Source organism: Mesocricetus auratus, unplaced genomic scaffold, assembly GCF_017639785.1.
Source record: "Mesocricetus auratus isolate SY011 unplaced genomic scaffold, BCM_Maur_2.0 Super-Scaffold_100042, whole genome shotgun sequence".
In the NCBI taxonomy this organism is placed as follows: domain Eukaryota; kingdom Metazoa; phylum Chordata; class Mammalia; order Rodentia; family Cricetidae; genus Mesocricetus; species Mesocricetus auratus.
The window spans coordinates 1280001-1305220 of record NW_024429219.1 but is presented as its reverse complement, the minus strand read 5'-3'; the positions used below and the strand labels follow the sequence as shown (position 1 = coordinate 1305220).

Below are 25220 nucleotides of genomic sequence, written 5' to 3'. Positions count from 1 at the left end.
GGAACCAAACCTCAAGTCTCAAGCCCACAGCTGCTATTCAACTACTTAGTCCCCTCCCTGCAGTGGTGCTACATGGTCAATCACTGTCAGGGGGGACTCTGAGCATGCAAGTGGGCAAAACTGAGGGCCTTCAGCGAGTCCCAGCCAGGAACTGGGCCCCCAAGGCATGCCCTCTGCCTGGGAGAAGATCCAGGAAGACCTGGCAGGTAGGTCTAAGAGGCCATCTTCCAGGTGCCCCCAGGGGGAGCCATAAACTATCCTACTTTCCATGGGAGTGCTCTCTACACAGGGCTTAGTCTCCGGTTTCCTTGCCAACAGAGTGGGCAGCACCTTATCCGTGCCCAGACCTGTTCTAAGGTGGGAGTGAGTGAGCTCTGAGGCTGCAGAAGTGAATGGTCTAGGCAGCAAGGTGGAGCCTAGGGGCACTTGGCTTTGCTGTTGCTTCCCTGTTGGTGGACTGACTTCCTGGGATCAAGGTAAATAGTCCTACAGTATTTAAGTGTTTGCAGGAGGCCACATCTGGAGTCAGGCAGGACATCTGTCTAGACCAGGATGGAGAAGTATGGTTCTCAAAGGCCAAGCCATAGAATACTCAGTACCAAATTTTTGCCAAGGGCAGGTATGACCTTCTGGAGGCTTTGGGTGGGAACCCGATGCCAGAATGGAGCTGACCAGAGAGGCCTCCTAAGCTTCCTCACAGACCGGGCAGCATCAAGGGCCCAGTCCTACTCTGCTATGAAGCTCTGAACACATGACGGTAGGAAGTAAAGCTGAAGTGGAAGCCACACCCATCGGCCACACCCATTGGTCACACCCACTTGCCACACAGCCTCAGGCAGGCCTCACCTTCTGCTCCACCTCCAGAAAGCGCTGCAGGTCTGAGGCATCCAAATGGTCCTTATGGTTGCTGTAGGTCAGCATGAGCAGATAGAGGTCTCGGCGAGTGGACATCATCTTGTAGAAGGCGCAGAACTCCTCAAAGCCTAGTGTCCCCTGATGGTCATCGGTGTCCGCCTCCTGCAACACCCAGACTCAGGTCATCACCCAAACTGCACCTCACAACTCCCAGTCTCAAGCCCAACTTCCCTTCCTCTGCCACTGCCCACAGCACCCCCAATGGCTTCCCTGCCTCTGTCACTGTCGACAGCACCACCCACCAATGACTTCCCTTCCTCTGCCACTGCCCACAGCACCCCCCAATGGCTCCCTTTCTCTCCTCCCACCAGAAAAACACTGTGGCCCTTGAAAGCATACATGGGAGGAGCCACCCTTCCCTTACGCCATGCCTTGCAAGGCCAACATGTAACCAAACCCCACCATCACCCACGCCGTAGATGCCAACACCCTGCCTTGTGAGCTGAAGCCTTTCCCTGGAGCTCCTTCTACCCTGGGCTCTGCGCCTACACCTGCAGCTACAGCTGGCCACCCGCCCTCTGACAAGAAACACTCAGGGCCCCGGAGGGCCCAGCGGTGTCCTGGGCTCAGGTGTCAATAGTAGAGAGAAGTGCTCTTGGCCACTGTCTTCCTTTTGCAGAAAAAGGGGGGGGGCTCACAAGATACACCCCAGGAACCATCCCACAGGGCGTCTAAGGAAGTATGACCTCTTCCCAGTCTTTACAGGCATAGGGAGCATCTACCAAGGGTGCCATTCTCCAGGATGCTAAAGTCTGAGGCAGTGCATACCCTAAGCCCAGACCAGGGGGAGATTCAGAAAACAAGGACACCAGGGACTGAAGTGGGCTTAACAGTGGCCCCAGGGTTCTCAGGGGTGGCCCAGGAAGGGCTCTGCAGAGTTCTAAAGACCGGGCTTTAGTTCTGCAAGGACCTACTGGGTGGGGTGGGTGAGCCCACACTTGCTCAGAAGTGCCTGCATTGGCACTTACTGTAGAGAGTTTATCCCAAGGTGACCACTGCTCACTGTTGAATGACAGTGCTCGGTACCTGGATACAGGACTGGGGTGGCCCAAATGGCTCAGAACCACCAAGGATCTGTCAAGGACCCATGGTTTACACAAGGCTCAGTTCTCATCCACTGTCCATGGGCCCTAAAGTCAGGTTCTATCCTGTGTATCGTCATCCCAGACCTGGGCATACAGATGCCAGTCAGCAGCTGTCCACAGACATCGGCTGACTCCTCGGGCCTCTGTAGAAGTTCTAGATATGTCCTCTGTGGCATGGCAAATGAGTGTCATCAAATCTGTCACACCAAAGTTGTAAAGCCTCATGGAGGTTCTGTGTGTTTGGGCACTCGTATTAACCCTTTGGCTTCTTTCCCCCTGGCCATCCATGGATTGAAGGGGGTCCCTGGGAAACACAGGAGGAACCCAGAATAGGTATCTGACTGTTCAGCCCAAGTGGAGCCCTGGCAGCACGGGAAACGAAGCTACCAAAAGCACCTCTTGCCAAGCCCTCTGTTGAGTCAAGCCCTGGTTAGCCCCAGGGTACTCTTGGGCCATTAAACCCGAGGACCAGTGTGCTGACCCACATTCCAATCTTATCTTAGGTTTAATGAAATTATGCCAAAACCACTGTATCTGCTTCACAGGTCTCTGCTCTGATTAGACAGTTCTAGACCACCATAATACTGATTATCAGAGTCAGATAAGCCTTGTAGACAGCATCATTTCTATCCTGGAGCTCCGAGTGCCTATGGAGGCTACCACGAGTTGCTCAGCCTAATGGGACCCTGCGTGGGTGGGAGAGAAGGCTTTCAGGATCTGGAATCTCTGTGGCTGGTTGACCACCACAGATAAAGACCACTGGGCCTGAACTCCGTGAGCTAAGATGCAAGGTCCATGTCTCCAGGGCAACAGCCCTACAACTTCCTTTCCAGACTCAACCCTGGAACTCCATCCTGCCAACACACCCCAGCTGTTAGCCTCTCAGCTCATGGTCTTTTTAGTCTCTGCCCAGGGCTTCCTATAGGCAATTTAAAGGAAGTAAGCCTGAGATCACCCAGAGGGACCCCAGGAACTAATCAGTACCCAGAGGCCTGACCTCTCAACAATGGGCTGGAAAGCACAAACTCCTGAGGGCTACCACATGGAGTAGCTCCAACCAAGGTCTGGAGCTTAAACCCTCCAATTGTACACAACCTACCAAGGGTGTTTTCCCTCCTCTTCCCTCTCAGGCTGCCCTGAGCGCTGAGTCCTGTTCCTGGTGCATCCCCACCCTGAGAAAAGCATGTTGAGCCCAGGGCTGTCCTGGGAGGGTTAGGGACGGCCCAGTGCAGGCAGTGGGGGATGGAAAGTGCTCACATCAGATGCAAGCCGTCTGCTAGGCCCCACTAATAAGCTGACTGCCCTAACAGGGGCCTTCAGGAGGGTGGCGATCACTCCCACGGTCTTCAGTGGGCAGTCTGAGCACACGTGTCCTGCTCACTGCCTGTCATTCACATAGAGATCCCGCCAGTAGCTGTCATGGCTGCAGCTGAGCGTGACTGCCTGTCTAGCATGAGTGCACATGCAGAAACCTTTGAGGGCCAGACACATCAGAGCTGTCAGGACAAGAGTGTGTGCGTGTATGTGTGTGTGTGTGTGTGTGTGTCCATACATGTCTGTGTGTTAGGGATGCTCACAGAAACCGCCTTCCAGGCTGCAGCAGGGAAACAAGGTCAAAGATCTGGGTTTGCTGGCTCAGCCCATTTCTGCCCCAAACCAGGACCTGCTAACGTAAGACTTTCTCTCCCATGGAGGCTCCCAAAAGACAGAACTAATTACAGACAATAAAGGCTTGGCTGAAGGATGCGTTTTCATAACTCCTAACACCAGGGTGGTTGGGGGTCAAGGCAAAGTGGGCTGGCTACTGAGAGTTTCTGCTTGCCAGTCCATCTCTTTGCTGGACCAGGTATGTCTTTAAGTCTGAGGATCACAGGAGACCAGTAAATGGGGTGTGACTGCATTTGAGCGACTACTGCAAGTGCGTGGTCTACCCTACTAAAGCCTATGCACAGTGCTCAGTGCCCTGCGGCACAATCAGCAGAACAGCACCAGGCACAGATGCCAAGAGGTGACACCCTGTGAGGCATCCATGGCTCTGTAGGGACCTCCCACAGCTCGTGCCTGGCTGGCCACTCCCAGTTTCCCATCTGCAGCGTGCAGTAGCCCCAGAAGGTGTTCCCACAGTGTGACTCAAAATGTCACACTCATCACTCACCCTGAACATCTGTTTCACCCTCTGCCGGGGCAGGTTCACGTTGAGTTTATGTAGCAGCTGCAGAACCTCACCGATGCTCAGGCTGCCGTCCCCATTCTTGTCAGCCTCATCAAATGTCTGCTTCAGCCACTTTGGGGCTGAGTTAGGGGCCATCACAGTCCATGGGCCTGGCCTTACTTTTTCCGCCCTCCAGCTTAGGCAGCAAGGAGCAAGAGTGCCCAGCCCAAGCACCCCGTCTCATCTTCCCTTCCTTGGGAAACCTACCCAGGTGGACACTGGAGTGTGCTCCAGGAGCCTGTCCCCACCCCCTGGAGACCAAGGATATTGGTCCCTGGTGCGCTGGCGACGGGCTAGGCTGTCCTCGTCACTGATGCCAGCCATGAGGTAGCGAAGGCCAGTGACCCAGGTGCGTGCCTCTTCACCACTGGGCGACACCAGGTCCAGCGACTCGCGGTGGCTGCCATGGTAGATGCTGAAGCAGCAGTTGGGGTCGAAGCTGTTGTCGGGGTAGCGCTGGAAGATTTCAGACTGACGTCCCTCACTCACCTCCTGGATGGAGTCAATGGAGACTGCAGGCAAGTGGGAGGATACAAGGTCACCGGTGACCCAAGTGTCCCCCTGCCCTTTAGGCCCAAAGCACCACGCACCAAGCAGATTGCATCTTTGGGCCCATAACTGACACCCTAATCCAACACCTCCTCACTAAGCCCATCCTCAGAGGGGCTCCCCTGCCCCTCAGAAGTAAAAGTGCAGTATGCTTGGCTGACCTGCCTCATCCTGTTCTGCTGACCATAGTCCTCTCCTTTCCCCTTTAGTGAGAAGACACATACACACACACACACACACACACACACATGCATACACACACACAGGCACACACACATGCATGCACGCACACCGGAGAAAATAAGAAAGGAACTATTTGTCCCCCAACTGGCAGTCCAGTTATCTGGCTACGCCAGGACTGGGTTTTTCTAGGGATGCACAGTAGGGCATCAGGAACAACTCACTCCACCCACCAAGCTCTAGCCAGCATGTCCCTCCATTCTGAAAAGCACTTGCAACCAGGCGTGACTAGATCCTGCAGCTGCTTCACAGCAACAAGCCCAGCGCTGCAGGTGAGAAGCCAGGTGTAGCAGGCAGCTGCAGCTTGCAGGTTGCTAGGTTGCATGTGTATCAGCACGCCCCGCTTGGGTTCCACCAAGGTCCCTCTTTGCTGGCCTCAGCATCCCAGCTCTACGGAACCTCTGCTCGGGTCAATCTCTGGGGTAGACGGGCTCAGGCGACACTTTTAGAATCTCTCCCTGTGTCTTGGGTAGGACCTCCTGACAGATAAGCCCATGGGTGGCCAGTGTCCCCTTCTGGACACTAACTATCCCCCATTCTGCCTCTGTCCTTTCTCCATTTCCCTGGCACGAGTGTGGCAGTCAAGGAGATGGGCTCCAGCCTGGTCCAGGAACCAGCACACCATCCTTTTTCTCTGCATTGGGTGCCAAACACCCACTGGGCCTCCAGGGGTGGGGAAGATTGAAGGCCCTGAACAAGTTTCTATTCCTCAGTCTATTCTTCCAGTTACTTTCCTGGCTGGGGGCGGGGGTAGGGGTCCTCCCTGGCCCATCAATGCTCAGCCACTAGGAAATGGACCTTTTGCTCATTGGCAGGGTTCCCCCTGGATGCTAAGATCCCAGGGAAACTTCTGGGCTCGGCGCTCCTGGCAAGGCACCAGGCTCCCTCTGCCTCTGCAGCCTTGAGGCGCCTCCACTGTCCTCAGGCTCAGGGCAGGGCCCGTCTACACTGGTTCCTGGAGCCAGCAGAAGCCACCGGTTCAGGAGGACATCACCATGAGGCTCTTTTTCACTCTCCAGGGCCCTGGCAGAGTGACTGTCTCCTGGGACTCCACGGTGGAATCCTTGGTAAATGCTAAGCTGAAGCCTTCCCTGGCATACCTAGGTGCTGCTGTTGGTAAAGTCTGAGAAACTCACTTCTCACAGACTCTGGTATCTCTCCCTGATCCAAGGCCTCCCAACTCATCCTCTGTGCACTCCAACTCTGACTCCGTGCTCCATGAGAGCTGTGCAGTTCAAGTGACCCCTGCAAACCCGGCCAGGTACTGTGACCCATTCTGCCTAAGTCAGCCTCAGGCTCCAAGCCTGCCCTCTGTGTTGCCTGACTATGTAGGCTTCTGTAGTTCCAGGACAGTCTCATCTTCTTGGCTGGTCTGACAGCCCCTTGCTCCTCACTGACCTCAGCATTTGATACAGGGTTATTATGCACTATGTCATCCAGTCCCCGTGGCGTCCCCCGTGGCGTCCCAGAGCCTTGCCGGGAGACGACTGGGCAAGGACCATCTGACCTGTCCCTGTTCCCTATTCCAGAGCCCACGCAGAAGTCCCAGACCACCTAAGCCTAGAGATGACCAGCACGCCGTCTGAGCAGGGTCTGCTTGGGAGGCCTCCCGGGTTGTTCACTCACTCTTGGCCTTCTCGTTCTTGCGTGAGGGCCGCCAGCGGAGGCAGGATCGGTGCTCATCCAGGTAGTAGAAGCGGACCAGGCCCTTGGTGCTACCGCGGAGCTTCACCATCTGGGTCCCCTCCTGCATGGCACTCATGCATCGCTCCACTAGACAGAGGACAGACAGACAGACAGACAGACAGACAGACAGATGCTATGAGAGCTATGTAATTTCACCTCTCTCCAAAGGGCCCTGTGTGCCTGTGTGGCCCCGCCCAAGAATGATGGTCCTGGGCCACTTGAGGTGGGGTGAGGCACCAGGGAGGACATTCAGCAAAAAGCCTATTCCCCAATGTGTGGCCAGTCCCAGAAACCACTGAGACCCCCAAGTGGCCTCATTTAGACCTCCAAGCAATCAGAGACTGGGACCAGAGGCTGGACCAGTTCCCAAATCCACTGTGTGGAGCTCCCCTACTGGGCACAAGGCGGGTCTAGGCACAGTGTACCATGCACCAAGCCTGGCTCCTAGTCCCAGTCGTGGGTCATCCCTGAGAGCCTACTGCCCCTTCTTGCAGCATCACCAGGAACATTACCTTTATCACAGGTAGTAAAGTCAGAGAGAAGCCCTATACATATTTCTTTTTCTTTTTTTTTTTTTTTTTGAGACAGGGTTTCACTGTATTGTTTTGGAGGCTGTCCTGAAACTCACTCTGTAGACCAGGCTGGCCTCGAACTCACAGAGATCCGCCCGCCTCTGCCTCCCGAGTGCTGGGATTAAAGGCGTGCACCACCAACGCCCAGCAAGAAGCCCTATAGGAAGGCACAGAACTAGGAGGCTGAGGTGCTGCTTTAAGTCCACAAGCTACACTTTTCCTTGAGTCACCTTGTCAACTAGGCCTCCTGTCCCTGGAAAAGGTCCACAGCCTCCAAAGAGTCCAGACCAGGGCCACTCTTCTTCCTCAGGCTGCATACCTAACTGTACACAGAAAGCTCGGGAGCCAGAGGGCACTGCGTGTCACAAGTGCCCACAATGAAGGTATCCCTAGGTGGGCAGTGTAGAAAACCATGGGTAGTGCCAGCCTCGGGGGACTTTTTAGGGGAAGCTGTTATAATAATTCCCATAAGCAGAAGGGAACTGTAGACATGGAGATGGGTACTCAAGGTAGATAGGACTCTCTAGGGAACAAAGCGAGTTTTGGGACACATGCATGGCTGCCGGGTACATTCGAGGTAGAGTTTGGGGACAGACACAAGGCCCTGATGCCCCCTCATGCTGTTCTAGAAGATGGTAACTGGACGTGCACCCTCTGCTCTTGGGCCAAGGGGTAGTGAATCAAGCACCTGTGACCAGGGCCTCTACGGCTTCCTGAGATGCACTGAACCCTCCTGACCACCCAGCCGCCTTCTTCTTTCGGCTCAATGGCTCATGGTCCAGGGCCTTCTGAGACCGTCGAGGGGCCCTGGTGTCTGTGCCTGCATGCCTCAATAACTAGGCTGAAGGTATCACTGCCCATAAAATTCCAAAGACCCCCCCAGAAAGAGCTCTGAAGCCACCTGTGAGTTCCAAGCACAAACAGCCAGGGGAGGTGGCTCCGGCTCCAGCTCTGGCTCTGGCTCCGCCTGGCTCCCTCCCCACTTGGAGTTTAGCCTCTAAGTTCTGCTAAGGAGAAGGACGGTATCTCTGGCTGGGGGTGGGGAGGAGCATGGAGGCAATGTCTCTGGGCCCAGAGATCCCAGAGGGAGATACAAGGGAATGGGAGGTTGGTGTGAGGAAGGAGAGGACCCATGCCTTCTTGCAAACCCAGGGGCAGCCCTGACTTCCCTAAGCTATGAACCCCATAGCCCCATAGGGCTTGGCCAGTCCTCAGAAGGACCTGCTCTTTGCCCTTTTCTTACCTAGAAGGCTGAGATGCCATCGTGGTGATACTACCACACCCCCTCCAACCCAGAGGAGCACCTCTGCCAGGCAGGCCACAGCTCCTGTGGTCCGGCTGGCGGCAGACGGATGGAGATCGGGCATGTCCAGGTGACAGCTGGAGGCTTGCTCCCCAGAGTTGGAAAGGGCCCTCAGCAACAGGCCAAGCAGAGGTGGTGGCTGGTGCAGGTGATCCTCGGGGCTCCCTTTCTCTCCTCTCCCTCCTTGGAGCCCACTGAAGTCCTCCCAGGGCTGTTCCCAGGTCCCACTGGCATTGACCCAACTGCTACCACCTGCTGCCCTGGATGGTCCCCAGGCCAGCCCACCCATCCTCTAGAATTCACAGGTCTGTTTGAAGATGAACCCCAGAGGTGGGGGAGCAGCCAAGCTTCACCCTGTTATCCTTGGCCAATCCCCACAGTAATCCTGCTGGATCCAGCCCAGCTGGCCAAAGGATTTAGGCCAGGAGCATGCCCAGCTGCCAGTTCAGAGTAGGCTGCCCATGTGTGAGCAACCAGACTCATATTTAAGTCTGAGGTAGGACACCAGGATCAGACAAGGGACCCTCCTAGGGTACAAAACTGTGGCTACAAGACCTGGAGTGATTGCCTCTGTGAGATTACCCCCCTAGGAGGGGCTGTGTATCCGTAGGTTTGCTCCTACATGGGGCTGTCTCTCTAAACCCTGCCCATGCTGGGTATCCAGGGCCGGTTTCTGTTTTGTTTTGTTTGTTTGTTTTTCTTTTCTTTTCTTTTTCCAGACAAGGTTTCACTGTGTAACACTGGCTGTCCTGAAACTCGCTGTGTAGGCCAGGCAGGCCTCAAACTCACAGAGATCCACCTGCCTCTGCCTCCCAAGTGCTGGGATTAAAGGTGTGCGCCACCACCGCCCAGCCAGGGCTGGTGGTATCTGTGAGTCTCTGTTTCGAGATCTCACCTACTCCTGTTTGAAACCCTAGTGTACACGGGGGCCTCCAAGTGGATTCCCCACAGCGTGGCAGGGAGCTGGCCCACAGGTGGGACAAAAGCAGCAGCAGTATGCTGTCCTAAGGCCCAGCGCCAAGAACCCAGCCCTCTTTGCCTGGAGGCCGGAGCTCAGCCAAGGCAGGGGTCACTTGCCTAGAACCTTGTGACCCAGGAGAACTTGACCCAGGGCAGAGGGAACACCTTTCCACTTTGACCTCCAGCATGAGAAGAAGGGTGTAGGTTCCCTGAGCCTTGTGCAACTCCATGGCCCAGCCCTCCCTACCTCTCCTGGTACCCACCAGAACCGGAGCTATGGTGGCATCCCATTACCCAGGGTATGTTATCACTGGGCATGTCTGGGCAGCCAGGTCCCCCATGACAGTCTCCTTGCAGGGAAGGGGGTCCAAGACTCAGAGGACACCAGGACACTGACCATCGGGGCAGAGTGGAAGCCACCACTCCACACCATCCATAAGCAACTGTAGGGGCATCCGGGCACCTAAGGAGCTGCTGGCGCTGTGTTTGACTCTGCATTGCACACCCTGGGCGCCTGGAAGCAGGGAGGTGGTAAGAACGGGAGGTAGGGTTCCATGCTGGCTTCATTACCTCGGGGTCGCGGGCATCCCAACTTCGCAACATCCCAACCAGGCTCCTGTCTCTGGCAAGGGACAGCACATCCTGAGAGTCCCTGCCAGGGGACTCCGCATCCCCCCACGGCCATATCACCCCCTCTTTGAAAAGGCACCCTGAATGCTCTTGCGCAGCCCACCCTCTTGACTCTGGCCTGTCTGTCTGCTCATGTGCCCTGGGCAACAGGAAGCTTAGCCACAGGGAAGCAGGAGCTACTGGGCCAGATCCAATGTAATCAACTCACAGCCAAACCCAGGACCCAATTAGGAGCCTTTGGCCAGAGGCCTTTGCCTCATTTGCTGGATGGAGGTCGGCAGGCGGCCTGCCCTTTCTGCCACAAATTAGATTAGGGGACCATTTTGCTGCTAGGGCAGGAAGAAGCACAGCCCTACTAGAGAGGCCACAGGAGGTCCTCACAGCGCGGTCACCTGTGTAGGCAAAGCCCAGAATCCCCCAGTGGGTAGTGGGATGAAAGCTGGGGGTGGGGGACCCCAAGTATCAGGAAAGCCACGGGGGGGGGGGTTCCAAGGCTGGGCAAGATGAGGCTCTGAGTGCTCCAGGATCACATGACTGCACCCTGGATGGTGGCTCTGCTACCCTCCCTCTCGCCTGCTGCTCACATTCAGCCATCTTCCAGCCCCCCCCCCCCCCCCAGTGGCAAGGCTGCTTACACTTCCCGTTCGGCGCTCACAGCCCAGTCAGCGTGTGCCAGAATTTCTAGATTTCCTGTTCTCTCTAGGTATCCTGCCTTTGGACACACCTAGCCTAGCCAGGCTAGGACCATTCGCGCTCCCCCAAATCTCCCCAGAACTAGATGGCTATACCTCTGCCCTCTCCTCCTCTCTGCTCTTAACATTCACTAGTCTCCCACCATCAGTCGGAAAAGGGAGTTAGGTGCCTAGGCAAGGGTTCTGGGAGGGACACAGATCCAGCGTTATACCAGCAGCCCCAGCGGAGGAGGACCCAGATTCACTGCACCCCAGACTCCCTGACCCACCTAGTGGCCTCAGGCCATCATAACCCTCCACTGGCTAGGCAGGCAGAGGCCCAGCTAACCCACCCTCACACAGGTTTCTGCTAGTAAGGCCTCTTCCACTGTCCTGGGGACCAAGGTGACCCTACCCACTGCTGATACTGCAAAAAGACAGGAGGTCCTGACACTGCAGCCACTGAGCAAACCAGTACCCTAGCCGAGGAAGACTGTAGACCGGGGGCAGCTTGTCCACAGTGCACTGGGCCAGGATCAGGCAGCACGAGGCACCCAGGTGACTGTCCACACAGGGCCCAAGCCCACTGACAGCTAGCCTGAACTTGACCACCCGGCCACCCAAGCCAGGTGGGAAGCTCAGACACACATCCCTAACCGCTGGCACAGAAAGAGGGGCAGCCATTCCCAGAAGAGCTAAATGCCCCTTCCAATGTGCGTCACCAGGAGCTACCCAGCAGCCCCTAGACATGCTTTAGCACCCAGGTCCAGGGAGGGGTAAAACTCCCACCTGCTGCCTGGAGGTTGGCACAGACTGCCTTCGGAGGCCAGAGGTAGTGTGTTCCCCCATATTAAGGTCACAGAGGGACTCTGACACCCCAGAGTGTTTTCTCACAGTTGAGCTGTGCTCAGTCAGCCCTGCTGTCCTTCATGGCCAGGTCCTAGAGCTCCCCCTACTCCCCTGATGTTGGGCCTAAGAAAGGCTCGGATGCCAGGCCCAGTGTAAGCTCCTGAGCCTGGCTAGAGTTTGGCGACCTGTCTCTGACCTGTAACCTCCACGTGGGGGTGACTCAGCCAGACCTGATGTAAGGTTGTCCCCCTGCCTAGCTACCTGCCTGATTGGTGGAATACTATTGGCCCTTACCCCTCACATCACCTTACCCCATCCTATGATTCCCATCCCCTATCTCAGCCCTATATAAGCTCCTGCCTGTTGGAATAAATCGAGATCCTGCTTCGACAGACTCCTGACTCAGTGTGTATTTTTCCCCCCGGTAGCTAATGGGGGGAGGGTCTGAGTGGTTGACACTCACCATCCCGCTCAGTCCTCAGTCCCGGGAAGAGACCGGCTGGACCGGCCCTTCCCCTGCTCTACCTGCAGGGAGGACCCTGAACCCCAGAAGTCCTAGGGACTCTTAGGAGTCAAGGATTTGCAGCCTCCAGGAAGGTGAAGCATCCGCCATGGTTCTCACTCAGGCAGGCGCTGCAATGGGACTTGCTGCCCATGTACCAGTCCGAGCAAAGCCTCGTGTGCGAGAGGAGCTGGTGTGTTTGCTTACCCACCAGAAAAGCACACTTGTCCCAACCACCCATCTCCAGGACAGGCAGAGGCAGGACGGTAACTTCTCAACTCCTCTGTCCCCAACTTCACCCACCCCACGCTGACCTACACAACTCCTTCCCAGAATGCTGCCTGCCCCCAGGGGGGTCTCCTCACTTGCTCCGTCTCAGCAGCACCCAGCACCCCAGCAAGCAAGAGATGGGATGGATAAGGGGACCAAGAAGATCCAAGGCCACATAGTCTCTCCTCCAGAAGCTGGGAGCAACTGTGTCACCCAGGCCATAGTAGCGTCTAGCGGGTTATAGTCTCTCCAGAGTGCAGCCAGCTGTAGGACTACAGGTGGTCCCCTCTGTCCTCATCACCTCTGCGCCTCAGTCCTCCTGCGGATGAGAGGCATGCCCCCTCAGCCCTGGATCCTCCTGCCTTGGCGCCCACAGATACTGGCAGCTGCTGGAAGGAGGAAGAGCCCATGCTGTCCCCCGGGGGGGGAGGCAGGGCCCGCTGGTGCCGTTTTACTTCTGTGAGGGAGATCGATCTTGTCCTAACGCAGTGGGCAACGCAGCTTGAGGGCTGCGGTGAACAAGAGAGCAGCGGCCGTTCAACAAACTCGCCTCTCCCCGGGGAAAGCTGTAAAATTAATTTACTCTCCCAATAAACCACAAATCACACGCACAGGCCTTGCCAGACATGCACACATGCACACAGGGGGCACCTTTGGGGTACGATGACCCTCATCCCACCAACAGGACTTGCACGTGTTACCTAGCAAGTGGGGCTCCAAAGGCCAGCAGCATGGGACATGAGGGAACAAAGCTCCCCCCAGCCCTTTTCCTGTAGCCTCGAGCCTCCTCGGGTGCCTCCCAACATGCAGGCCGTCCCAGACAATGCTGGGGTGGAGTGGAGGAAGGAGGAAGCCGTCCTGCCCCAGCCCCATGGAGCCCACCGGGATGAGCCCGGCCCCTGGCCCTGTGCCACTCAGGAGGGAGGGACAGGCCCACACACATATGGCCAAGCTTATTTAAATGTCTGAGAACAGCAATGCAACCTCCCCCACCACCCCGCACGTCTGGGCGCCTCCTCCCCAACTATTTTTACTGTATCAGGGAGTGTGAGCCGGCTTGTTCCCGCCCTCCCTGGCCAGACCCAAGGGGCTGTGCTCACTTTCGCGGTGGGGGGGCACCCGCGCCAAGGCAGAGAGAGTCTCAGGAATCCCTCAACAGCCACTACCTAGCCCCGGGGGCCGTCTGACCAGGCCTGAGGCTGCCCTCGGGAATGAACAGCAGGCCTGCTCTGCTGGGTGGATGTGCCCTTTTCCTCCAGCAGTGCCTGCCCCATGGCATGCAGCTCCAGCTTCCAGAAGAAGGAGGCAAATTCTGTGTGTGTGGGGGGGGGGCTGACCCATCGCAGCACTTGGCTAAGCGGTCGGGAGGACTGAGACAGGCCTCTTGCTCTGCCCCTCGTTCAGATGCCTGGGGGCAGCCAAGGATAGGAGAGACCTAGGAGGTAGAAACAGGCTCTCCACGCGCCACTCACTGAGCTAATTTGCCTATCCGTGAACTCACCTGAGATGCCACCCACCACCCGCCCTCTCTCTGAAGTTTCTTGCAGCTCAGGGAGCTGGCACTGGACAGCAGAGACTGAGCCTGGCTCATAACTCTTAGTGGCACCAGCTTCGAGACCTAGCGCCTACCTGGCCCGGTCTACTCGCTGGACCTCATTAACAGCTGACCCTGACCCATCAGGAGTGATGACGAGCCCAAGTTCAAAGCCGTTAGGCTGTATGTGAAGGTGCCAGAGGTCAGGAACTCAACTTGCAGCCTTCACGCAACAGCAGCGGATAGACAGGGCATTCTCGAAGGTCAAAGGTGTCCACCTGCCCAATAGCTCCACTTAGAGAAGTCCCCATGTGTTCAGGCATAAGCCGGGTCTCTCTCCAAAGCCTGCCTCCAAGAATGCCTGCAATGGCCCTGGCAGCCTGGTGCCTTCAGCCCACAAAGGTCCCAGCTTTTGGCCTTGCTCTGTCTCCAGCAGAGCTCCAAGGCCACAGTCAGAGTCCCTCCGGAGCGGGACTGGTACCCTCCCTACCCTCGCTGTCCCTGGCTATCACTAGCTGGCGGCTGGGCACGCAGCAGCTCAGCTCACAGCAGTGGCTTCAATCACATCCGACAGCCCCGATAGGAAGAGGTCTCTATTAATAGCCCATTTCACAGTTTTCTGCTGCCCCAGGTGGCCCTCATTCCTGTGTCCCTGGGGGGTTCCTGTCTCTGCCACCGTTCACTCCACTCGCTTGATTCCCTGAAGCCACTGCTGCCCTCTCTTCCTCCAGCAGGGCCTGGTGGGCAGCCATGGGCATACCTGTGCCGGGCTCTTGAAGGCAAGTGATCAATCAGCCACTGTCTGGGACAGGTTCTGACCCCAGGCCACTGCCCAGGACACCCTTGGAGGAGCCGTCACGGGAATCAGGCTGTAGCCATCAGTGTGGAGCCCCTTCTGGGAAGTCATCGGATCCGGGTGGGGATATCACTCAAGAACGCAAGTATTAATGAGAAGAGCTAGTCCTGCCCTGCTGCTTACCCTGGAGGAGTAAGGACAGGGTGGGTGGCCTCTGGGTACAGTCAAGCAGGGGCCAGAGATGACAGGAAACAAGAGGTCTGATCCCCTGAATAACTGCCCAGTGCTGGGCAACAAGGGCCACCTTGAGGCTACAGAGCACTGGGCGCTCCGAGGGGCCAGAGAATTGACCAGTGGGCCTCAGAGGAGAGCACTTTTCCGCACTCGGAGCTGGCTCCTCGAGCTTGACTTTCTACAGTGTGTGTGTCCTGAGGTTGCAGACACCTGTCTGGATGTCTCCCCTGCTGGACAGCTCAACAGCTGCTGCTTCAATCCACCTTGTACTTGTTGAGGCTGGGTGAGGCTCTCCCTGGTTCCAGACCCTCCTGGGATCTTTTCTGTGCTGCTCCATCACCCATGGTAACCCAAAACAGCATGAGCCGCATCTGAGAAATGGGCTGCCAAAATCTAAGTCATCTCAGCAACGGGACCAGAAGCCAGAGGCTTGAAGGGCTTCAGCAGGAAATAGAGCCATGGATGATACATATAGGGCTGTGACCTGACCAGCCTTGTGTCCAGATACCTCCAGGCCCTCTGGGGACACTGGGCTGCTGAGTCTTAGCAGGCTAAGGGCCGACTCCCAGGACTGGCTGGCCAGCTGCTTCCAAGTCAAGGCTCCATGCTCTCGATTGTTCCTGATCCCAAGGCTAGCCCTGTGAGCTATCCCAGCAGCTTACCTCACTCACCTGTGGCTATCCACCACAGCTCAGAGACCCGTCACCTACCTAGCAGAGGGCTCCTGTGTCCAGGAGGTAAATTCCCAGAAATCCAAGAAAACAACCCAATCCTGGGGCTGGTGCTCACTTCCCCCACCCTGCCCCTTCTCTTCCCCACACAGGAAGTCTGTCCAGCCGGCCATGAGCCCACGTACTCTGTGCTGAAAGCAAGCTCCCGGGGATAAGCAGGCTCGCTCCTCTGATTACTCATTCTTCTACCCAGCCCCCCTCCCCTTACCAACTCCCTCTGAGGTGGAGCCACAAGCTCTGTCTGGCCCAGGACAGGGCTCTGTACCCACACCTGCCCAGAGAGAGGGGGCACCTTCCTGGGCAAAGGCTTCCTCACTTTCCAGGGAAGGTGCCAGGAGCCAGGGAGCCTTCGTCATCGGCTCATTAGTGGCGCAGATGGAGGGCCAAAGCCAGGACAGCAGCCCATCTGCTTCTTCCTCAGCTACACGCTGCAACTACAAGGACTCTGCTGTCGTACATCTCTCCCCCGGGGTCGCTGGATGATGGAGGTGGGCTTGGGGCCCTCCTGCTGCTAGCCCTCTCCTCCTAAGACCAGGACTCTTCCCTCAGGCAGCTAAAAGCCCATGTATGTGCAGTCCCCTGGGCCCTGGGACCTCAAGGCTACACGGCAGCATCCGTTCCCTGCCCCTTCAACAATCTGGCGTCCCAAGCCCAGGAACCCCAGGATAAAGACTCCATGGGCACTCTGCAGGCCAGCCAGGTTCTCTCGGGTCAACCAAGCACACTGCCACACTGTAGTGGGAGGGGCTGTGCCCAGGGAGGGGTATATCTCACAAGGCCCCAGGAGGGTGTGCCCCAGTAGCCTCAATCACACCAGCCATGCTGTCCCCAACCCATAAAGAGCATCTTAGGTAGAGAGAAGAGCAGGGACAGGAGGGAAGGAATAGGCATTTGTGGAGCAGCCGCACGGGCCAGGTGCAGCAGCACAACGCTCTGCAGACAGAGTTTGACCGCTTACGAACTGCTCTGTGAGGTGGCCCTTTCCGACCACACAGGTTCAGGGAGGATCCTCAGGGTGGAGTCACACAGCCCTTCTAGTTTCCCTACACCTCTTCAACGTCCATGTCCCTCGGGAGCAGAGCAAGCACAGTCCCAGGATCAACCGGCCGAACTAATCAAGAGGGCGTAGGGTAGCCTTGATCAGGGAGTTCTTCCTGCTGCCTAACTCAGATCACCCCTGAGGCAGCCACAGCCTAGTGTCCTTTCCGCTCTCAGCCTCTCCCACCCTGGCCCAGACCGAGCCTTGTGTTGGGTCAGAGACACTGCCCAGGGGAAGCTCTTTCCCACCCCCACCACTAAAGACACCTGCTGGAAAAACTCAGAGAGAATGGCCTCTTCTCACGCCCAACCCCCTTGCTCCGCTCCCGTGGGCAGCCTGGAAGACTCGGAAGACTCATGCACCCCTGCTGGCCCGTGCTGTTTGCCTAGGGCAATGCCAAGTTCCCTAGACAGGAAAGTGGGACAGTTCTGAGCAAGGGGAGTTTAACTCTGGGGAACCTCAGGGCAGCTGGGTTGGGAGAGAGAGAGAGAGAGAGAGAGAGAGAGAGAGAGAGAGAGAGAGAGAGAGAGAGAGAGAGAGAGAGAGAGAGAGAGAGAGAGACCGTGGATCTGTCCATGGTGCTGACCGATTTCAGGACATTGCCCCTTCTCCCCCCACCACTGCCCCTTCCCTCCTCCAGACGTCCCCTTGGTCCAACTGGAAATGAGGGGACAGTGGCTGCAGGGTGGATGCACCTCATCCTGCAGAACAGGACCTTAGTACCTTCGCAGGTAGCATCCACTAGCAAGACGCAAACGTGAGGGAAGACGGGGGGGGGGGTGTTGCACTGTACAGCAGCTGACAGGGAATGGGGTCACCGATCTTCCCTCCCAGACACCCTGAGAGAGAGTGATCGAGCATAGCATATAGTGCTTGCTCTGGGGTCTGAGCCGAGCTGGGAGTCACAACCCTCTTCCAGACAACCCTCCTAACCTGCCCTTACCTTGGTCCTGGCTAAGCCCACCGGGGGGTCCAGGCTCTTCCATGGCCCGCAGGCACCAGTCCCACTGTTACCGGCACAGCCCGAGGGGGCCGGGACCCTGTGCTGGTCCCCAGTGTCCCCAAAGTTGTAGCCTGATCCAAGGCGCCCCACACACACACAGCGCCCATGCCGGTTCAAAGCCCGTTATAGCAAGCTGCTAAAGCTGCTTGCAAGCAAAGGCAGAGGGGAGGGGAGGGGAGGGGCAGGATGAGACCTCACCACCACTGGGACCGCCCCTCCCACGGGAGCCCCGCCTGCCCTTAACTCTTGGCTGTCCGGCTCCTGGCCTGCCGTGGTTGCTGCTCAGGGGCATCAGTCTGAATCAGGGAGGGAGTTTCGGATGTGCACCAAGTCAGCATTGTCGGAGGCCAGAAGAGGAGATAGCACTGGCCACTTGAAACTCCCATGGTGGCTTCAATGACCACTCACCATACCCACCTTTCTCTCCAAGCTGGTCCCTCCTAACAGAGGGGTAGCTATACACCCTGAACAGAAGCCAGATGAACCTGGCTGGCAGTTCCTGGTGACAGCGGAGTCCTTTTGACCACCCCTCCCCAACCTCCCCAGGCCTTGTGACTAGACTTTTCAAAATGGGCTGAAGTGCTCCTCCATCGGCTTCCCTGGCTGAAGGAATCCAGGCTTGGGGAGGCTGAGTCCAGGGGCTTAGGTCTGTGAAAGACCCACCCCTGTGTTCACCCAGATTTCCTTCGCCTAAGCCCGTGTGTCCATTGTTAAGTAAGCCCTTTCTACTTGGCTGCACAGGTTTGTGGGGCCTGGGGAACAATGATGACTGTTGACATGGCAAGGAATACCCCCTGTGTATATTTGCCCTGGGGCAGGCCCTGGAGTATACAGGGTGCCAAGGAAGTGGCATGATCTGGTCTAGCCTGGGTTCACCTCTCTGGAATCCGCTGTATTTGTGTAACAGCTTCTGGGCCATCTCTGTTCTCCAGCTCAGGAGAGGCGGTGACAAGAGTGACTTCTGCTCCCAGAACATCTGGTAGGGCTTTAAACTAGCATCCCAGAGGGGGCCCGGAACAGTTAGTGGGGATCCCAAAGGACAGGCCATTGGTAGGCATGGGTCCAAGCAGGAGGACAGGGGCCACCTATGGGCTCTCTGAACCGCCACCTCCAAGGTGTGACAGCCTCCTGCCATGCAGGGCGCCAGGTGTAAAGGGGGAGGAGAGCCTCTGTGGGTATTACCAGCTGGGTTCTGCCAGGAGAGGCCCTTAGCCCTGCTGCCTGGTGCCCTTAAAGGAACAGCCTTCCTCCTTTGCTGCTATTCATATGCTCTGGCATTTCGGAGCAGAGTTGCTCTGTCCTAGACCACAGGAGCTGCCCTCTGGGTAGACACTGTGTCTCTCCTTGGCATACAGCCTAGGCACGATTCCAGGGTCTATGTCTATCCCACTGACAGATCCGAGGCAAGAAAGGTGCCCTTCCTCTGGGTATGTATTGACTGATGGGGTCATACTGGAGCACAGGTGGGTCACCAGGACAAGAAGAAGGGACACAGTCACCAAGGGCGCCAGAGGCCGGGAGACCATAAGGGGAAAAAAAAACTCCCAGGAAGGTGCCCATGGCTGGACTTTATGTGTCTCCTCCGGGAACTAGTCAGCAGCCTCCTCAGAAAAAAAGAAAAGAAACTGAAGCAGGGAAAGAAAAATGGCAAGGAAACAGCAAAAACCAGAGAGAGAGAGAGAGAGAGAGAGAGAGAGAGAGAGAGAGAGAGAGAGAGAGAGAGAGAGAGAGAGAGATACATCCATGAGACAGGCAGGTGACAAGGTCCCTGGAGACCAACCCAGAGTGGGGCTACCTTCTCCCTGATGGACAAATGGCCCCTGAGCCTCCCTAGAGAAGCTCAGTGAAACCTAAGTTCACATTGCAATGAATAATCCATCACACAGTCGGCTCCCCCCTCCTCTGGTGCACCCAGGAGATGATTTCCAGCACTGAGACTGCGATTAAAAACGGTGATTAACATCCACCAGGCACATGTTAATTTGTTCAGATTCTCATCTCTTTTTCTGGGCATTTAAGCAGAATTCCACTCTGAAAGCGTTAGGCCTGGCTGGTCGCAAGCAGGGAGACTCCCTGGAAAGAAAGAGCCTGTGACCTTAAAGGAGTTTGGCACTCAGGGACTTCAGTCTTCTCCGAGAAGGCAGGTGCAGGGTACAAGACGTCCAGGGACTCCTGCTGTGGCAGTATTCCCTCCAGGGTGAGCTCCAGATGCTCAGAGAAGGTAGGGCTTCCAAGCACCCACAGGCCACAAGGTTCTGCTGGACCTGAGCTCCTACTGTAAGGGGACTCTGCTCCCTGGGGACCAGTTCTCACCTTCCAGATCTAAGTGCTTCTCTCCTTCCCCTTGCCCTTAACTTTAGTGGCCTCATTGTCAGAGAGGGCCGAGAGGATGACATACCCAGAAAACAGGCGTTTACCGGGACAGAACCTGCTCCTTCTCCGTGCCTCAGTCTCCTCGGTGTTTAATGAAAACACCACACATATGTTCACACTGTCCTTGTTCGTGGGTATGTGCTGAGAGCTCATCCCAGCCTAGCTGTAGTACATACATCTTACAGGGACATCCTAGGTACCACAGGGCCTGCTTCTAGTTTCTCAGTGGTGAGCACTCTTGCCCTGCAGCTTTGACAGAGGGTAGGGAGGCGGGGTGGGTGGCAGCAGTCTGGGGGAGAGCCGGGTCCTGATTCCCCTGACACTGCTTTTCACTTAAGGGTACGGAGTAGCACCCCTCAGCCCTGCACGGGAGTGTCTCCACCTTCCAGGGCCATAAGAAACCTGTGGGTGGCTCGAGGCACGAGTTAGGCTGGCCAACTCAGCTGCCTGTACGTAGTACAGTGATAAGGAAGAAACCACCATGAAAGTGGGTCAGAGGTAGAGATGTGGTGATCGAGGCAGTGTGAGGGACAGCCAGGAAGGCCAGCTGAGCAGGGAGAAGACAGAGAGACACGGCCCCCAGATACTTCTCCTACCCAGGGCATCCCCAGCATACTGACCCAGAGGGGCAGCACCTAGGAGCAGAAGCCAGTACTGAGCCCAGCACTGGGTCCTTGGGCTGACAACCGAGGGTAGGGTACGGTGGAAGCTGGGGATATCCTAGGAAATATCACAAGAGCTGCAGATGCCACCATAGACAGAGCCAAACTCAGCCGGGAAGGGACGTGGCAGGCAGCGCCTAGGCCAGGAAACACTACAGGTCAAGTCCTGGAGCTCTGCTACCCCTGAGCAATCTACCGGAATGCGTTGCTTCTCAGGCCTACTTCCCTATCCAGCATCCAGGGAGGACCAGCAGCCTGGGAGAGCAGAGTAGGGGGTCAAGGGAGGGGGAGGCAGCCTGGAGCCCTGAACTGAGGCTTTCTTCTGCGGAAGAAGAGGCGTCATCCAGGTGGGAGGCAGGACCCTCTCTGTGGCCCACCAGGCCAAAGGCAAAAGGGCCGAGTCTCTTTTAATGACCGTCACCACAAGAAAGGGGGGCCTGGGAGCTTTGGCTCCATGGTTCTGGGGTCATTAGCTCTGCCTGTAGATGGGCAACAGCTGCTACTTTCCAATAATCTCCAGAGACAGAAGGCCAGGAGAAAAAACACATCCCCAAACTTAGCAGAGTGATTCGCACCTCCGGAGCCTTTGTGGGGCACCTCAGATCTGGACTTCCAACTTCTGTCCTACATAAATCTCCAAGGAAACGGTTCCCAGTGGCCAGCTGTGCAGCCAGCTCTGTGTATCTGCAATGGCCACTGCACAGAAGCCTGGCCACATCACTAGGAGGCAGGCACAACATAGGGGCCCTAATGTGGTCCGGGTTCTGCTCCCGTGAGGCCATTTCAGCAGGGCCATCTCAGCAGGGCTCCGGGAGCCACTGATTCCAATCTCTTTCTTTTCCAGAGAGAAACCTTCTGGGGTGGAAGGGTCCCCACAGTCACTCCGACCACGCTGGGCCCTGCATTGTGAGCACCAGGGTCCACCGACATGGAACACCATAATTACCTCCCAAGTACTGAATGGTGAAGTGTAGACCCCTCGGGTATCGAGTCAGGGCTGACAATCCTACTGCTGGGAAGGACACAGGCCCAGCAGCCGATGCCTAAGACGGTTTATTAATTATTCAACACCAAATCAAATTTAGCGTTGTCTCTTGCCTTGTTTGAGAGTTCTGTCAATGTTACCACCTCGAGTGAGGAACCAAAGCTGCCTCTCAGAGGACGTGGTAGGATCCCCCAACCCTGGCACACCCTGGATACCAACACAGGCTGAGCAACTCCCTGACCTCGGTTTCAAGCGACAGACAGTGGAATGCAGGGTGGAATGTGTAGGGTTACCCCTTCCCCCAAACCCAGGGTTTCTAGTACAAAGAAGACCCCCTGCTGTCCCGGCCATCAGCCGCCCTCATGCAGTCACACCAGTACTGAGTTGAGCCCAGGTCATCACTCTCAGGATGAATGCTTCAGGGAGGCATGTGGCCTCAGGAGAACTGGCCGATAAGGAACTGGACTGACCACAGCTACCCAAAAGTGACCACAGCTGCTTGGGAGTGACCACAACAGCTCCAATGACCAGATGCCCCAGAGTGACTACAGCTGCCCAGGTGACCACAGCCGTCTCGGGGTGACCACAGCTTCTCCAGGCATCACCACAGCTGTCCCAGTGACCCCGGCTGATCACAAATGTCCCAGGGACCATGGCTGTCTCAGACTCCCCAAGAGGGAGGTTGCCATTCTAGGTCAGGCTTGCCCACCTGCCCTACCCCCCCAAACCTAGCAGAGCCAGGTTCAAAAGAAACATCACTCGATTCCAAGGCAGACAAAGAAACAAGACAAAGCAGAAACAGCCAGAGGTGGAATTCGTGGAGGAGGGAGACAGCAGAAAGAGATGGGACGCTCTGGCCAGGTTGTCACTGTCCGCACAGCAGCCTGGTGTTGCCAGGACAGAAGAGCTGCTGAGGCCCTCAGGCTGTTTCCCAGTCCCAATCCCAGGTCCCTGTGGATTGCAGAGAACACAGACATCAGCACAGTCTGGATGATAATGGGGAGAGTGGCAGGAAGCAGAGGCCTGGGCAGCAGGAGGGTCAAGAGATTTTAGAAAGGCTGCGACCTAAATTGTCACAGCCACAGGTGCTCAGGGGCCTGGCCATAAAGGCAAGCAGCATCTTGCCTTCACCGAAGGCATCTGCAGTCATAGTACACATCCATTGTTTGGCTTCTCACTCCCCAGGAGGGACTCTTAGCCTGCTCAGGCACCAAAGGGAGGGGTCTAGCCTGGGTCAATGGGTCAGAGTCCTGCCTGGAGCAGCGCTAGCCTGGATAGAGCCGAAGTGAGCTGCTCTGGCAGCTCACCCTGCCTCCCCGCACCAGCCTGACCTAGATTCTGCGCCTGTGTGCAGAGCTGCGGCCAGTCATGCAGAGCTGAGGACAGCCTGGCATTGAGACAGTGGGCAGAACCATGCAGAGCTGCACCCAGCCATGCAGAGCTGAGGCCAGCCATGCAGAGCTGCAGCCAGCCATGCAGAACTGTGGCCAGTCTGGCATTGAGACAGGTGGGCAGAGCCATGCAGAGCTGCGGCCAGCCTTGCAGAGCTGCGGCCAGCCATGCAGAACTGTGGCCAGCCATGCGGAGCTGCAACCAACCATGCGGAGCTGTGGCCAACCTGGTACTGAGACAGGTGGGCAGCAGCCATGCAGAGCTGAGGCCAGCCTGGCATTGAGACGGTGGGCAGAATCCAGAGCCAGCACAGCCACACAGCCACTAGCATGGCCCCAAGACTCACTTTGTGTGGGGTTCCACACGTGTTACCCACCCCTCCCTATATGGGATCCAGAGGTCCCTACCTGAGAAGTTCTGAGGAGCCCCTGGCCTCAGCTCTCTGGCCCCTATCCAAGAGCCTGCTGGAGGGAGAGGAGACGGGGAGGCTGAACCCACTCTTGTCTCCTTCCCACTCTAGCAGCCCTGTGGTCAGAGCAAGGGGTCCAAGATGTGAAGCCACAAGGCTTGCTACAGCCACTCCTCAACTCGGCTCCAGCAGCCCCAGATGCTGACCAGAGACCTACACAGCTGCCCAAAGGCAGGTCGGCTGACTCCCCACCCCCTCACCCCCGCAGAACTGGCATCCTTCAGGCTCCCCAGCCTGCACCGCAGGGCCACAGGACCAGCATATCTGGTCTGTATGCCCATGTGCCAACCTATGCCCCCTGGATGTATAAATCAATGAAAAATCCTTAAAAACCTGAGAAGCGTGCACTCTACATGCAAATACATGCAAATGTGCTCTTGCTTCTTAGCTCTCAGGCCCGAGGGGTCCTTCGGGCCGCACAATCCCTTATTCCGTGGCCAGAAATGGCCAATCCAGTGTCTCTTCTCGTTCTTCTCCCCTCTGCCCATTCCTCAGCTTATCAGCATTTATTAAGTGCCTGCTGTGTTCAGACATTGCTCGGGGCTAGGAAGGCAGTAACAAGTTCATCAGGGAGATCCTGACTGGGAGGGCAGGGCTGTCCCAGTGGTCCCTGGAGGTCAGTGGGCGCTACGGGAACTGGGCACAGACTGGGGTATGGGTTGTGTACCTCAGACCAGACCCCGAGCCACAGGTGAGGAAACGGAGGGCAGGGCATTGCCAGCGGGCCGCTGCCAGTACGGAACCCTTGGCGTGGGACTTAGCTCAAAGCACACACTCAGAACACAAAGCAGGCCAGAGGAAAGTGACAGGCTGCAGACGCGGGCCCTATTCTTGGCGATCAGCGCCTGCCCCTCGCTGCGGCACGGGATGGACGGAAAGGCTGGGCCTCCCACGCCAAACTCAGCTCAAGCCCCAACGCTTCCTTCGGAAACTGTTCACCCCAGTGTTCAGTGGTAGAATCTAAAATCATGAGTGGTAATTTGTACCCTTCGTTCGAGAGCAAAAACAGGACGCACGAGGCACAGCATTCCTGCGGTCAGTGTGAAACTGGTTGCCACAGGTGGTAGAGCTCTGGGTATCTGCACCAGGAGGCTCCTGGTGGGCTGGAAGGGCTTTGTGGACTGGCTGGCTCCCAAGAGTCCTGCCTCAGCCCCAACCCCAGAGTGAAGGCAGGGAGTGGGACTCGGGCTGCCTTTACAAAGGGAACTGGGTCCTATGAGGCGGCAGTTCAATGGTACCGAAGACATGCAGCGTCACCAAATCATGTCCCCGGGCTGCCTCTCCAAGAGTGCAGTCACACATCCCGCCATACATCGTGCCATCCCCACATGCCCATCGACAGGCAGTGACTTTGTGATGTCAAAACGGACAAAAAGGTGGAGAGGGCCTGGGAATACAAGAAGGGAATGAAACCTAGCCACGGAAACGTTACTGAAGAGACACGTCCCTGAGGGGCTGTGCCCGTGGGGTGTGAGGGTCTGTCTGGGTCTTCCCGGGAAGCAGAGTCGGTGGCCACGCCCATGTGGCCTTGCCGCCCGCAGCTCGCTCTTCCACACTA

The 25220-nt window shown here is 56.9% G+C and overlaps 1 protein-coding gene across 6 annotated transcripts in view; it reads right to left on the bottom strand.

Moving 5' to 3' along the window:
• Window positions 1-25220, bottom strand: part of Plch2 (phospholipase C eta 2) — an 80470-nt gene that overhangs the window by 18920 nt on the left and 36330 nt on the right. For 5 of the 6 annotated variants that reach the window (XR_002384817.2, XM_040734963.1, XM_021232551.2 and 2 more), the window contains 4 exons: window positions 6628-6774; window positions 4481-4724; window positions 4156-4285; window positions 847-1017 (listed from right to left, as the gene is read on the bottom strand). Coding sequence is in view for 5 of the 6 variants with exons in the window: in XM_040734963.1 (XP_040590897.1) it covers window positions 847-1017; window positions 4156-4285; window positions 4481-4724; window positions 6628-6774 (692 nt within the window). In the remaining variant the exon portion in view is untranslated. Of the gene's footprint in view, window positions 1-846; window positions 1018-4155; window positions 4286-4480; window positions 4725-6627; window positions 6775-17721; window positions 17936-25220 lie in introns of those variants that run through there. The other variant, XM_040734964.1, reaches the window with a different exon arrangement.